The 13718-nt window shown below is 38.1% G+C and overlaps 1 protein-coding gene across 1 annotated transcript in view; it reads right to left on the bottom strand.

Moving 5' to 3' along the window:
- The window catches only part of ARHGAP42 (Rho GTPase activating protein 42), a 168739-nt gene that overhangs the window by 33139 nt on the left and 121882 nt on the right, over positions 1-13718 (bottom strand). Inside the window, exons 8-13 of the mRNA XM_054220834.1 lie at positions 11697-11826; positions 7437-7537; positions 5187-5296; positions 2371-2449; positions 1311-1350; positions 25-87 (exon numbers count right to left, since the gene is read on the bottom strand). Coding sequence (XP_054076809.1) covers positions 25-87; positions 1311-1350; positions 2371-2449; positions 5187-5296; positions 7437-7537; positions 11697-11826 — 523 coding nt within the window. The remainder of the gene's footprint in view (positions 1-24; positions 88-1310; positions 1351-2370; positions 2450-5186; positions 5297-7436; positions 7538-11696; positions 11827-13718) is intronic.

Genomic DNA, 13718 nt, shown 5'->3' with positions numbered 1-13718 from the left:
TGTAATTTGTGATTTAATACACACCTCTTGTTTCCACAGCATGAATACATTTCCTCACAAAGTTGAAACCTGCTTCATTTAAGAACACTATAAAAAGAAGAAAAAAGGTAATTCTTTTCTAACTTAACAATACACAAAATCTCCATACAGCAACATACATACATTAGTCAAGGACTGATACACTTCTACCCAGGAGATTGTGACACTTATTCTGTAATAGTATTCTTGTAGATAGATCCTTAGCACTCAAAACCCAACTTGTTGATCATTAGTGTATCATTAGGAGCGGAATATTCTGCTGGCTTTCTCAGAAATCAGTAGCCTCTCTATGCGCACAGCTGAAAGCTTGTTGCTTTAAAAGTAGATTCCTGTACTCCCTTTCCTCTGCTGAAGAAAACGCTTCTAAGAGTCCAGGACCTACATTATGAACAGAATATACTCCTTGGTTTTAATACAACAACATTCTTTGTTCACTGCACATGCATATAACCACTCATAAAATGGTAACACAGGAAAACAAGCTTTGTTATTGACTTTAATTAGTGAACTTATTTCAAGTGAATGTACTTATTAATTTTTGTACTTCAGTGCTCACTGCTCTAACTACCTAAATAAAGAAGATCTTAAAGCAGCGTATTTGACACCATTAAAATAAGCACCATCACATAAAAAACAGAGGTAGTGGCTTAAATTTTAGATTTCTGGAGTCTCAAATATACCTCCTATGAAGATGTACGTCCATATCTGACACATCTCTCTCTCTGAGAAACATACAACCACAAATATATTTAAATTATTTTTACATATTTGTGTTAATATATTATGTTAATAACTTATATGTGTTAATATAACGTTAATACAATTATATGCCTAAATCTCATAGTATCTTTAAATATACTCATTTTATTACTCAGTGTAATAGGTGCATATACACCTAAAATCAAAAAGATGTGATCCACACAGGCATATTATTTCAACACACTGGCACGTACTTACATTTAGGTATACTGAACTCCTGATAGAAACTTTTTACAGATTTCTTAAATATATTGTAGCTTTGGAGCCAATCAAATTTTCTTCCAATTTATGTTTGATAGTAATACAGAAGTTGAAGGCTTTCTCACAGTTTACATAGTTTAGGACGTGCTTTCGTGTAACCCAATCATGTAATCCAACAAACAGTACTTTCATAGCAATAGAAAGAAAATGGAAAACAATTAATCTCTCTCTCATGTCCACACATATCTAGGAACCAGGACATTACAGAAATCTAGCAATATTTGGTAACTCTACATAAATAGAGAGCTTACTTTCTTCCTTCTTGCTAATAATGGCTGGCAGTGTGTAGATCTGTAAAAAAAAAAAGGTGCAGCATGTCAATGTTTGTGCTTTAAATTCTTTATTGCCAGGTTTGTTGGGAGTTGTTAAGCTAGCTGCAACATGCTGGGTATTAGCTTGCTGCTGAGGGAAAGCCAGCCTTGCCTTTCACCTTGTCTTGACATTTACCCCCACAGCACTTGCCCAGGTGAACAGCCCTGAGCAAGGATCTGAACAGGCGGAGAGGGCAACAACCCGCTGTGTTGGTTGTGTTGCAGCTTTAAACAACTGATCCTCTGAGAGAGAAGGCAGAGGGACAGTGGGATGTGTCCCAGAAACCTATTCAGGCCGGCCTTGAGATTCTAGATTGACTAGGGATTTCATAGTGTTAAATTTTGAGGCACCTAAAATGTGTTGGAAGTCAGATTTGCACACTTCAAATGGGTTAAATTTCAGTAAAACTACTGATATAATTTCTGTACTGTTTCAATCAAGGCAGACGCTTGTAAAAACACTCCATTTCATAAAACCAATCAACTATTTTTTTCTGCTTGGATACAGGTCTGGCATCACCCTCATTCAGTGACTATTTTAAGAACAGATTAATAGTGGGAAGAAATCTCAGACAAGCCTGTCTCTTAGTAGCTTTCAACACATTTTTATGCTCTCTGCAGTGCCTTTCAAGATGGTACTAATTGTTTACCCCACGATGCTGCCTTAAAAGATGGTTTGTCTCTACCACTGCAGAAACTACTACTTCACAAATGTTATCTGAACCATGAACCCTATTAGTCAATATGCTATCATATTACTTAAACATTAAATATCCTAACATAAAATAATAATATAGAAATAAAGGCTTAAATTCACTACTAGTTCTGCTTTTCTACTTTGTACCTATCTTCACTGTGTGTTTGTGATAATGTCTCACAAAGAACAGAACTGTATTTGTCTGTACTGCAACAGAGTGACTGCAATGCATACTAGCTTCTTTCTTTAATATGTGTGCCACAAAACTGTAGAAAGAAAAGAAAATGAAAAAAATATCCTTACTGGTTCCTTTCCATCCATAGCTTCGAGCCAAAGTTTTCGGTTGGATTCCGAAAAGGCTTGCAGCGTGATGATTCCAGGTCTGTCAAAAACATACGCGCACGCTGAAGTTACTAATTTATTTTCCTCAAACAGTACTGAAAGTCAGAATCCAAATGCGTATTGACATGAAGATAGAGAGAAGTAAAAGAAAATTGATGGCTTCAGAAACAATACAATAACTTTGAGCTAGACTTAAAAAAACAGGTCTGTTTTTCAAAAGTTCAGTACTGCAAAGGGTAATTTTAGATGGCGCGTCCTAAGTGCTACAACCCTCTAGTAGGTATTAGACACCTCCGCATTGCAAGATGGGTTATACACCTGCAAACGGGATCCAACACAAGCCATTATTTTTCAGTGGCGAGATGCTTAGGGTGAAAAACTTACATCAGCTCAATTTCACTACATACATCTATGCCTGAGCTGGTTATCTACATTCCTTTGATAGCAAACGAAAAGAAGTAGGTACTTTTAATCTAAAAGTCATAGAATCACAGAATCTTCATGGTTGGAAAGGACCTTTGAGATCATCAAGTCCAACCAAACAACCTACAATCTCTGTCACTAGACCATGCCCTGATGCGCCACATCTAGACGTTTCTTAAATACCTCTAGGGATGGTGACTCCACCACCTCCCTGGGCAGGCTGTTCCAGTGCCTGACCACTCTTTCAGTAAAGTAATTCTTCCTAAGTCATCATATCCCAAAACAGATCTCCAAAGTTGGTCAAAAGAACTGTGCCCTAAAGTGGTTGCCTAAAAAGTGCACTTTGTGATAGTATCTGAAGTATGGAGCTGTAAAGCCAATTGAGCTGTGTACTGTCATGGTGGAGGAATTTTCTATTTGAGGTGATTCAAAAAAACCCAGTTCTTTCTGCTGGCTGTGCTCTAACCATGATGACAGAAGTTAAAAAAGTGGCATATCCTCTCTGTTGATGAAGCTTTGACGCTGCACAGAAAAAGAGTCACAGGAACCAAAAAAAAGAAGAGAAAGCAGTTTTGTTCTTTGTCCTGGAAATAATTATATGAACAGATGTGTAAATACAAGGAATTAGTCTCTATTTGTGTTCACAGGCAAATTAGTTCTTTAAGAAATGCTTTGAAAGTAATTCACTGATTTTCCAGCACAGAATGCACATAAGACAGTCCATTTTAAAAAGTCCTGCTCCCACACCAGTGTAGGGTATCTCTGCTCAAAACTTGCAGCAGATTGTCCAAAACTGTGATTTTTCTATGGTAGGTTCACAAATGCTATAGGTTTTACTAGGTATTCATCTTCAAACCGTTCAAGGTGGAGCAAGCCCTGCCCTTACACTTAAAAATGCCAAGCTGAGTATTTTATTTGCTATCCACTATCACAAGTGTAAAAAGATATAGTCAATCCAAGCCAAGATGTATAATTGTTTTTCTATTTTCTTTAAGTCTATTTCTGTTTTAATATTCCATCTTGCTATATCCCCAAAGACTCTTACCTAGGAATTTTTCTCTCAAAAACATTTTGAGAAATAGAAACTGATTTGTTGTCTATTATCTCCTCTGCTGACTTGTACAAAAATTTACTACTTCCCTGCTGAATACCAAATCAATTGGAAAAGTGAACTTTCTATCAGCCTGAGAAAGTTAGATCCGTACAATAATGACCAAGTAACTTTGTATTCTACTCCCCTTTCAATCTTCTGTCTAAGTTTCCAGAATGCCTTTAACTTATAGGCCACGCACATTTGTAATCAATCAAAATGTCCAAAAGGAATAAATAATACATAAAAAGTGCCTATAACTATCTCTTTGACGAGAACTTGAAGAACTGCAGATGGAACTAATTGTTCTGTGCAGTGGTGTTGAACTGTGGACGTTCCAGTAGAGTAAGGGAGAGAGAAGGGACAAGACTCACTTGTGAATCTGTTACAATGCTACTGCCACGCGTGTGGCTAATAAATGCAATTCTACACAGAAAGAAACAACTACCGATTTCAAACTCAACATGCCAATTGAAGCTTAGAAGCTTTCAAGAGACCAATTAGGCTCAACATTTGTTCATATCAAATTTCTATTTCTTAAACCGGAACTCACTCAGAAGTCTATTTTAGAAAAATAATGTATTATACTCAAAAGTGCCAAAGTAGCCTCAAAATTATCATTCAAATACAGTAGTTCTGAATGGAATTTAAAATGACAGTAAAAGTTATAAAATATTTCTTAAGAGAACAACTACATAAGTCAGTCTATTTATGATATTTTAAGAAAAAAATTAATTCAATATTTCTCTTTCTTCCCAGCCTTGAAAAAATACTTTTACAAAATACTGCATACATATACTTCAAATACAGAAAAGCTGTTTTCATCTATCTTATAAAATTATAATATACAGGAATAAGTGGAAAAAAATTGTAGAAGTAATTTTTTAAAAATGATATGCTATCATACATTTCTGAAAGAAATAGAGATAGGTACAGAATATTATTATTAATAAGTATTTATAAAAATATTTATGATCGGTTCCTAAAAGAGGGTAGTCAGTTGTGCTACAGGTTCTGTGAGAATCCACCTTGTATCTGCATGCAAACAGAATGTAGTTAAGACAACACATATGCAAAGCAGTGAATTTTGTTAGAAAAACAGGTTTGAACAAATAAGTACTAAGCCTTGAAAGCCTCGTTTGTCTGGATACAAGTGTATTGAAAAATATACGTTCCTATTACAGAGTAATTCTTATATATTGGTTGCAAGTGCTTTTATTTTTAACTATTTTCAATTTGTTAACACAATGAGAAAAATGCAAACCTCTCAAATACTTCAATATCGAAACAGAAACGTTTGTCAATTGAATCTGTCTTTCTCCTGATGCAAGATTTTAGCTTGAATATTTCTGGTGCGCTTGTGACAAGGCCATTCTGTAAAACAAAACAAAACAAAACAAAACAAAATCAGCACAGGCAGTATGCTGATATACTTTGGCTTGACATTTTACATTTAACTGTATGAATAGATAAAAGAACATGTCTTATGATGGGGATTAAAATTATTTAGGAACTTATACAATAATTTCTCTCTATATAAAGTAAGACTACAGTTAATACCTTTCTGTCACATATTTATTATTTAATCTTTATATTTCGAAACCTCCTTAAATTCGAAACTTCACAAACATCTGCATATATGATTATATGTTATATGCTAGAATGAATATCATATAATTCTATCAACACTCGCATGTAGATGAATTCTAAAGAATAAAGCGGACTAACTCCTAGTTCTGGCCACCATCACTGTGAGGCCACTATAATGTTGGAAAGGCTGACACAATCACGGGACTGTCTGAGGAATGGGAGAAAGCAAATGTCACTCCTGTCCTCAAGAAGAGCAAGGAGAAGGATATGGAATCATTTAGGTTGGAAAAGACTAAGATTGAGTCCAACCGTAAACCTAGCACTGCCAAGTCCACCACTAAACCGCGTCCCTAAGCACCATGTCTACCTATCTTCTAAATACCTCCAGGGCTTGTGATTTAGCCACTTCCCTGGGCAGCCTGTTCCAATGCGTGAGAAGTCTTTTGGAGCAGAAATTTTTCCTCATATCCAATCCAAACCTCCCCTGGTGCAACTTGAGGCCATTTGCTCTCATCCTATGGGGAACTACAGGCCAGTCTGCATCACCTTGATCCCTGGGAAGGTGATGAAGTGAATATTCCTGGAAAGCATTTCCAAACACATTAAGAATAGAGAGGGGACTGGAAGTAGTCAGCATGGATTTAATGAACGGGAAATCATGCAGGATCAACTTGATAGCCCTCTACAATGTGATGGATGGCTCAGTGGATGATGGAAGAACAAAGAACACTGTTTATCTCAACTTTAGCCAGGCTTTCGACACTACTCCCTACCACAATAGGATGTTTCCTACTACATCCTCATAGAAAAAGTGGTGAAATACAGGCTAGATAAATAGATGTCGAGGTAGACTGAGAACTGGCTGAACTGCTGAGCTCACAGCAGAAGTTCAGCTGCAGCCAGTCACTAGTGGTATGCCCAAGGGGTCAATACTGGAGCCAGCACTTTTTAGCATGAATAGGAATAACCCCAGGCACCAGGACAAGCTGGGGCTGACAGGATGGAAAGCAGCTTGGCAGAAAAGGACCTGTAGATCTTGGTGGGCAACAAGTTGACCATAAGCAAGCAATGTGCCCTTGCAGCAAAGATGGCCAACAGCCTCCTGGGCTTCATCAGGCAGAGCACTACCAGCAGGCCAAGGGAGGTGATCCTCACTCTCTGTTCAGCACCGATGAGACACATCTGGAGTGCTGGGTCCAGTGCTGGGCTTCCCCACATAAGAGGCACAGTGACATACTAGAGCAAGTCCAGATAAGGGCTACCAAGGTTATTAAGGACTTGGAGCATCTGTCATGTGAGGAGAGGCTGCGAGAGCTGAGACTGTTCAGCCTGGAGAAGGGGGACCATATCAGTGATTCATCTATAAATGTCTGATGGGAAGGAGTAAAGAAGACTGAGTCAGATTCCTCTCAATGGTGCCAGTGAAAGGGCAAGGGGTAATGGGCACAAACTGAAATACAGGTAATTCCATTTGAACTTAAGGAAAATATTTTTTACGGTGGTCAAACGCTGAAACAGGTTGCCCACAGAGACTGCGGGGTCTCCATCCTTGGAGATATCTAAAATCCAACTGCATAGTGACCTTGCTAACCTGCTCTGCCGACCCTGTGCTGAGATTAAACTGGATGATCTCCAGAGCTCCCTTCCAAATCTCATCCATTCTATGATTCTGTGCAAATGGGATTGATTACCTATGCATTTGGAACCACCACATTAGAGAAGTTATTTAATGTGTAGTTTATATACATTTTAAAAGAAATATTTTTATTTAAATATTTAATTTATCTATGCTATATGACATGCATTGCCTCATGTACAAAAATAGTCTTATGCTTTATTTACAACAATTTTTCTTTTTACAGAATGCTTAATATAAAAGATGGAATATACAGTTCATGTAGGTATTCATGTATGTGCAACTCACCACTTTTCCACCAGATTTTGTTTCAGCTATACTCATAGTGAACGTTTTTGTTCCTTTATCGTAAGTGCAGTAATGTTTTACCCATGTAAATCCAAGAGGTCCTAGATTAAAAAGAGATAGTATTAAAAGTAATTATTTGGCATTTTATCACTATTTTAGTTGGAATTAGATAGAGTAGAGAAAAGCACCCACATGCAGCCTCCAAAACCAAAAATTCCCCTAATTTTTAAATTTTAACACGTTGTTCAGGTGTAATTTTCAAAATCTTGTAGCTCAATAACGGTACCCAACAAAGTTCCAACAGACCGGTCTTCTTTGGTGACTGGATGGGTAACAGCATTTTACTAGGGGAAACAGACAGGAGACACGCAAGATCCTGAGGATTTTTCTGCCTAGGAAATACAGGTGGAGATTTTATGAACCCAAGTGAAGCTCAAGAATTCAGTATTACATCCCTTCTCTGAGAAAAACTTTCAAGTCTGGTATTTGATCCAGAAAATTGCACAAAGTCATAAATTCAGAGTGCATTTCTCCTTACTTTCAGAGTTCTTGTCAAAAGTAACAAATGCATTTGGAGGTATCATAGCAAGGCTATTTTCTACCTCTTACCTTAAGGGAGCGGGTAAAATGGCATTGGCTCAGAGGTACATTTAATCTTATGTATTTGAACTCTGATGGGTGATTTCATTACGTGAAAGGAAAGAAAGGAAAGGAACAATGCACTCTAAACCAATAGTGGTTTAGAGACAAAGGATAAAATGCTGGGTGGCAGAGGTGGCGCCACCAGCAAGAAACATTGTCCTTTTATGCCTTAGAAGGGGTCCTGCGGGGGAAGAGGCAGCTGTAACAGCTGGCACACAACTGACCGTCTCCACAAACTAAGAATTGCACACACTCACAGTACCAAAGTATAATGTACTTAGGGGTTCACTAGTCTTCAATTTAGGTAGCCTTACAGCAATCCCCAAGTACGTGGATGTACGCCTTATCTTGGAGAGGTCGCACCACACTACTACTTAACCCTACCGCAAAGTATAGGATCTCTGATACAGAAGACGTTTTCACTCCTGGATTATCCAGAGCTTTGCCTAGGCACTGCTGTGAATCTTTAGTGAATTTAAACCCAAAACCCTCCTGAGCTTAGCTCAATGGTATTTTAAACTTCATCCGCTAACCTAGTTTAGATACAGGCATTTATAACGTGTTCTTTGCTGTGAGGACATGGAGTAAATCCTCCCACCATTTCCCTCCACATCCTAGAAGTACAGCTAAGATCTCCCACAATTTCCTGGAAAAAAAAAGATGTTTACTGTAGCACAGAGACAAAATAAGCTCCCAGATTCTTACAGATGTATCTGGAGGCGTGGTGCATGGCAGAGGACAGGATAATTCAGGTTTTTGCAGTGTGACTGCTCCCCCTCGGGCCAGAACATAATGGCTATAATTGCACTGGTTGATGAATAGTGCTGGCGGCGTTCAAGGTCACCAGGTAACACATAGTCAACAGGTAACTTGGACAAAGCTTCTTGACTTTTGAGGATAGGAAATTCTGCACAGAGGGTGGGATATTCTGTGCAAGCTTGTCTCAGTGGCAGAGGACAGCCCCATTTATTGTACTAGCATTGACACAGCTCCTGGGTACTCAGCTGCAGAGACCAAACACAATGGCAGTGTGAAGAGGTACCAAGAAGGAAAAGCATTTCCCTCCTCTTGGACAGCATTATGCTTCAGGGCCTGGCATTCAAACATGGCCCCTCTCTGCAGAACCATCTCAAATGTAGGTGCCAAAACAAAATACATACATATATATATCTATGTAAATTCAGAATAGCAAAGGACTAGATGATACTTCCAACCCACATGTAATTTCCCAATTCATTTCAATGGTAGTTACTCACAGGAAAAAGATTATACTGATTTTTTTCAAAGTACAGTATATCTGGACCTTTTAATTCTTTTTAAAATGCAAGAGCTCTGAGTCAAAAAAAAATAAACTGTTTTAAGGGATTTATGTTTGTTTCTTTAAAAAACTGTAAACAGTTCAATAAAAATGGAAGGTGTTAAAAACAAACCTAGCAGTTTTGCTATAAATACAATGGCTTTGCCCTCTAAATGTAGCCTTCCACAAAGGTGGTGGATATACAAGAGATTGCATCAGTTGTGTAAGTCAGATGTCTGGCAATCCAGAAATGTAGAGGTGGAAATTTACACAGTCTGTGATGCTGACTTGGAGAAAATTCTCCCATTGCCTGTGTTTTGCAGGAAAGTAATGTCATGAAAGTCAACTACCCACCCACCCTCAGAAGTTAGCTGTTCTGTTCCTATATTTTAACTTATTTTCACTTGGCAAAACAAAATCTACAATTATTCTAAATAATTTTTTTCCTCTGATGGCATTTCATTAACTGTTTAAGCATATATAAGAAGGATGAGCACTCTCAAAGCTGTTTTAGATGAGTCTAGAAGTCACCTGCTGTTTTTCATTAAAAAGTTGTAGCCAGACACCTACACTGCAATTTTAAGTCTGTTACTTATGACTGTCCATCTGAATGAAAATAATTTATGGTCATTTTTTTCAAAAAAAACATACTTGCCACCATGCAGAGCACTAACAAATATATACAGGATTTATTCTCAAGAATAGGAAATATTTAACCCAGTTGCCCATAATTTGACAAGAACTTATGGGATGATGGTTGTAATAAAGTAAAAGTGCACAACAAGGAAACATACAACTAGTACCTTCCCCACTGACACAGATTACGGACCCTGTTACTCTCACTCCAAAATAAACTAATGAACAAATTTCTTTTCGGTAAGAGGATGTCAAGTTGGCCTTTCTCTATTTAATGAAGCACAGCATGTGCCCAATGCTTCACTGCTTTTCTCCCTCCCCCATTAGCAGGACTCAGTGTAATTTCCACTTAACACAGGTTTCTTTTATCATTATTACACAACTAAAACATAGAGGGTCTTCTTAAAAGTTTCAGTTCTACTGAGGGTAAAAGTGGCTGAGGGTAACTATGATAAGCATTGAGGTTTCTTTCTTTTAGCTCACATATGGAATAAAGCTTAATTTCATGATGTTATTTGGAAAATCAATTATCAACAATTCCACGTAGTCTCTACAGTTATCATCAAAAAGGGGAACAGTGAAGAAGATATGCTCAATACTGAGGTCAAGTCTGACACTGGAATTCTATATCCAGATGCCTTCTATTTATTTTTAGATTGAAAAATCAGGTGCAAAGTTGCATTTAATAATTTTTGCATAAATGTCAAACTTGCATAAGCATGAACACACTATCTCAAAACACTGCTATATATTTTTCCAGTGTCAGCAAGCAGAAAAAAAGAATAAATAAATATATAAATCTGGTTACCCCATGCAATGAAACATATTTTACTGAGAGTTTTGCCTAACACAGCTAGTTTGACTTGGTTTTCTATACTGGTTAGAGTATAAAATGGTAGCAGCTGATACTTCAGGTGATGTGTAATTTTGAATTCTCTCATTTGACTTTTCACATATTTCCTGCTTCTGTTTTCATTCATAACATGATGTATAGCTAGGCTCTTCCAAGTAGTTTCAGGCACTTAAGACAACTTTAGTTCTATTCCTTTATTTAGTTTGTCACTTCATTCTCATGAAGTGAATAGAACATAGGTATAGATTTGCAGCTATTTTGAAGCTGACAGACTGTATTTAGATGACTTTTCTTCTTCTAACACCTTTGATTTCCATTATGTGCATGTTCATTTACTCTTAAGGTGGCTGGATCAGTGGAGACCCCTAGTACAAGGTGGAAGTTGCTTCTGCTGGGTGAACTATGGGCCCAGTTCAGGCAGAGAAAGTACAGAAGACAGCAGAGTTTGGCAGGTAGAGCCAAAGCAGAGTGGTGGCTTGCAGCTTCTGCAGCAAGGCGCAGGGCAGCCAGCCAGAGCAGAGCTTGCTACCAGTCAGCCACTGGGGTGCCAACAGCAGGGACCTACCCACAAGCACCCGGGGGGCAGGAGTTGAGTTGCTTACAAGTGTTTTCATCATCATTCCATCTCAGCTTCCCTGAATGTTTCTTGAAAAGTCAAACACTTATTTTCTTTTTGAACCTCTCAGTCATTTGGAAAGCAACCATGGCAGAAGTCTGCAGACATTCAAACACAGAGCCGTTGTGTTGTCCTACTAACTAAACGATTTTCTCATCCTTGCCTTCATTGCTGTGCCTTTCAAATCAAATTAAAAGATCCATCTGTTTTACTCACGTTTCTCCTGCACATAGAGATAGCCTTCCATTGTCCATTGACTTGGTGGTCTGTAATCCTGGTTGGCTGATTTCATTCTCTGCATGAGTCTCTCCACTTCCTGCCTAGTGCTTTCAAAGTTATTCCGGGTCTAATACCCGGAAAAAGAAACAAACAAAAAACCCACATTACCTCACGCAACTACTAAAACAACAATGAAGAAATAATTACTAATAATGCCAAGGAGACTGTTCTGGAGACCAACAGAAGCATTTGCCAGAGACGCAAAAGGAAAAAAAAAAAGCAATAAAGAATAATTCATTGCTCTAGAAGCCTAGGAATAACATAGTAATGAAGAATTCAACTTAAGCACACAAGCGTAAAGGAAAAATAGTTGAAAACGGTAATGTTCCTCTTTCTGCAGGTCACTAACCTCAGAAAGGAGGTAACTGCATACCTTCAGGTATGCTTACACAGTATTTTGCGGACAGATGCAGGCTTTCTCTCTGTGTACTGCAGGATACATAGACAGAAGCCAGGCTAAACCAGAAGTTGCTGATAGCATAGCCCCAAACCTGAAGCAGTAAATCCCACTGAACCGCTCGAAGCACAGGGCAGAAAACACTAGTTTGGGTTAACGCCAGGCTGATGTCTCTAGACAGCTGCGGCCTCTCCACACGTGGAAGAGGCAAATGCACTATGTCTCCATATCTGCAGTAATACCACAGCTGGTGATACTCAGAATAGTCAGGTTATTGGCCATGTCATGAACATTTTTAATAGAACTATGCAAACACCACAGTTAAGTATAATATAAATATGCTAGGTAAGAAACAGGTCACACGTGGCAGAACTGTGCCAAAAGCATGGAAATACTGTATCTGTCCTAAATATCACATGTGTAACCAGGCATCTAGCCAAGCAAACAGTTAGGTACTAAGGTGGGTTATTCATATTTGCTAATATCTATATGCATGTAAATGGACATTTTTTCCTATTGAATTCAGTGAGAACAGGGTTTCCCTCCACACACCTAACACTGTGTAGTAGAGGAGAATTATTATGAAGTGCCAGAGGTTTGAGAGGTTGCTACTCATATAGCAGATGTTGAACACTTTGTTTCTACGGGTGATAGAAAAGAATAAAAATTTTTGTAATGTTTCTGCAAAGTCTTATGGACTCTAGTCGGAAAGAGACTCTCAAGACTTTATACATCGGTGAATACTTTTCCCTTTTTGTGGGCCACTCATGGAGCGGCAGAGTAGCATAATAACACACATGTTAAATCTTCTTCTTGAAGACAAACATTATTATTAAAGAGGGAGGTAAAATTCTTCTCTGAACTTTTCAGAAGATATCCTCAGGGTGGAGTATCAGTTCAGACCAAACTTAACAGTGGTCATTTTGAGACCTTCAAGAGGAAGCTTATCTCTGTCTATTAAGTTTTTAATTATTACTTTTAAGGAGTCAGGACTTTGAATCAAATTATAGATAATTAAAGCCAAATGGACATAAAAAGTATGCCACTGGCTAGCTGAAACAGTGAGAGTGACAACAGGTCATGTTAGGATATGGTGACCTGTTAAGAGCTGCCCATCTGCCACTATTCTGTTATGCCTGTGGTTGTTACTGCTCCTGCTCTAACCTGTAGGACAATTTTAAGAACAGAAATGGTAGTTCAGATCAGTTATTCTCCAAGACCTTAACACACAATGCAATGGAGAGGAGTACATTTGACCGCTACAACAAACAGGCTGAACACAATTTTCCCTGAACGCTGTCCTCAGTTTGTCTTTCCTTACATAAACTACTTCACTTCAATCTGAGGTTGGGTGATGCTCTGAGTGACAAGTCAGTCGATAGAAAAAGGAAGCTGTGAATCTGTATCTGGAGCCAGAATTCAAACTTCTGCATAACAGCAGTGAATGATGTACTGTATCCCAGTATATCTTCACGTATATGTTTCTCTAATGCATAAATATAATAAAAAATATTATCATAATACATTGTTCCTTCTGCCTAACTTGATATCTCCCTCTACCT

This window comes from Rissa tridactyla, chromosome 1 (genome assembly GCF_028500815.1).
Source record: "Rissa tridactyla isolate bRisTri1 chromosome 1, bRisTri1.patW.cur.20221130, whole genome shotgun sequence".
Lineage (NCBI taxonomy): Eukaryota > Metazoa > Chordata > Aves > Charadriiformes > Laridae > Rissa > Rissa tridactyla.
This window is presented reverse-complemented; position numbering and strand designations above follow the sequence as displayed.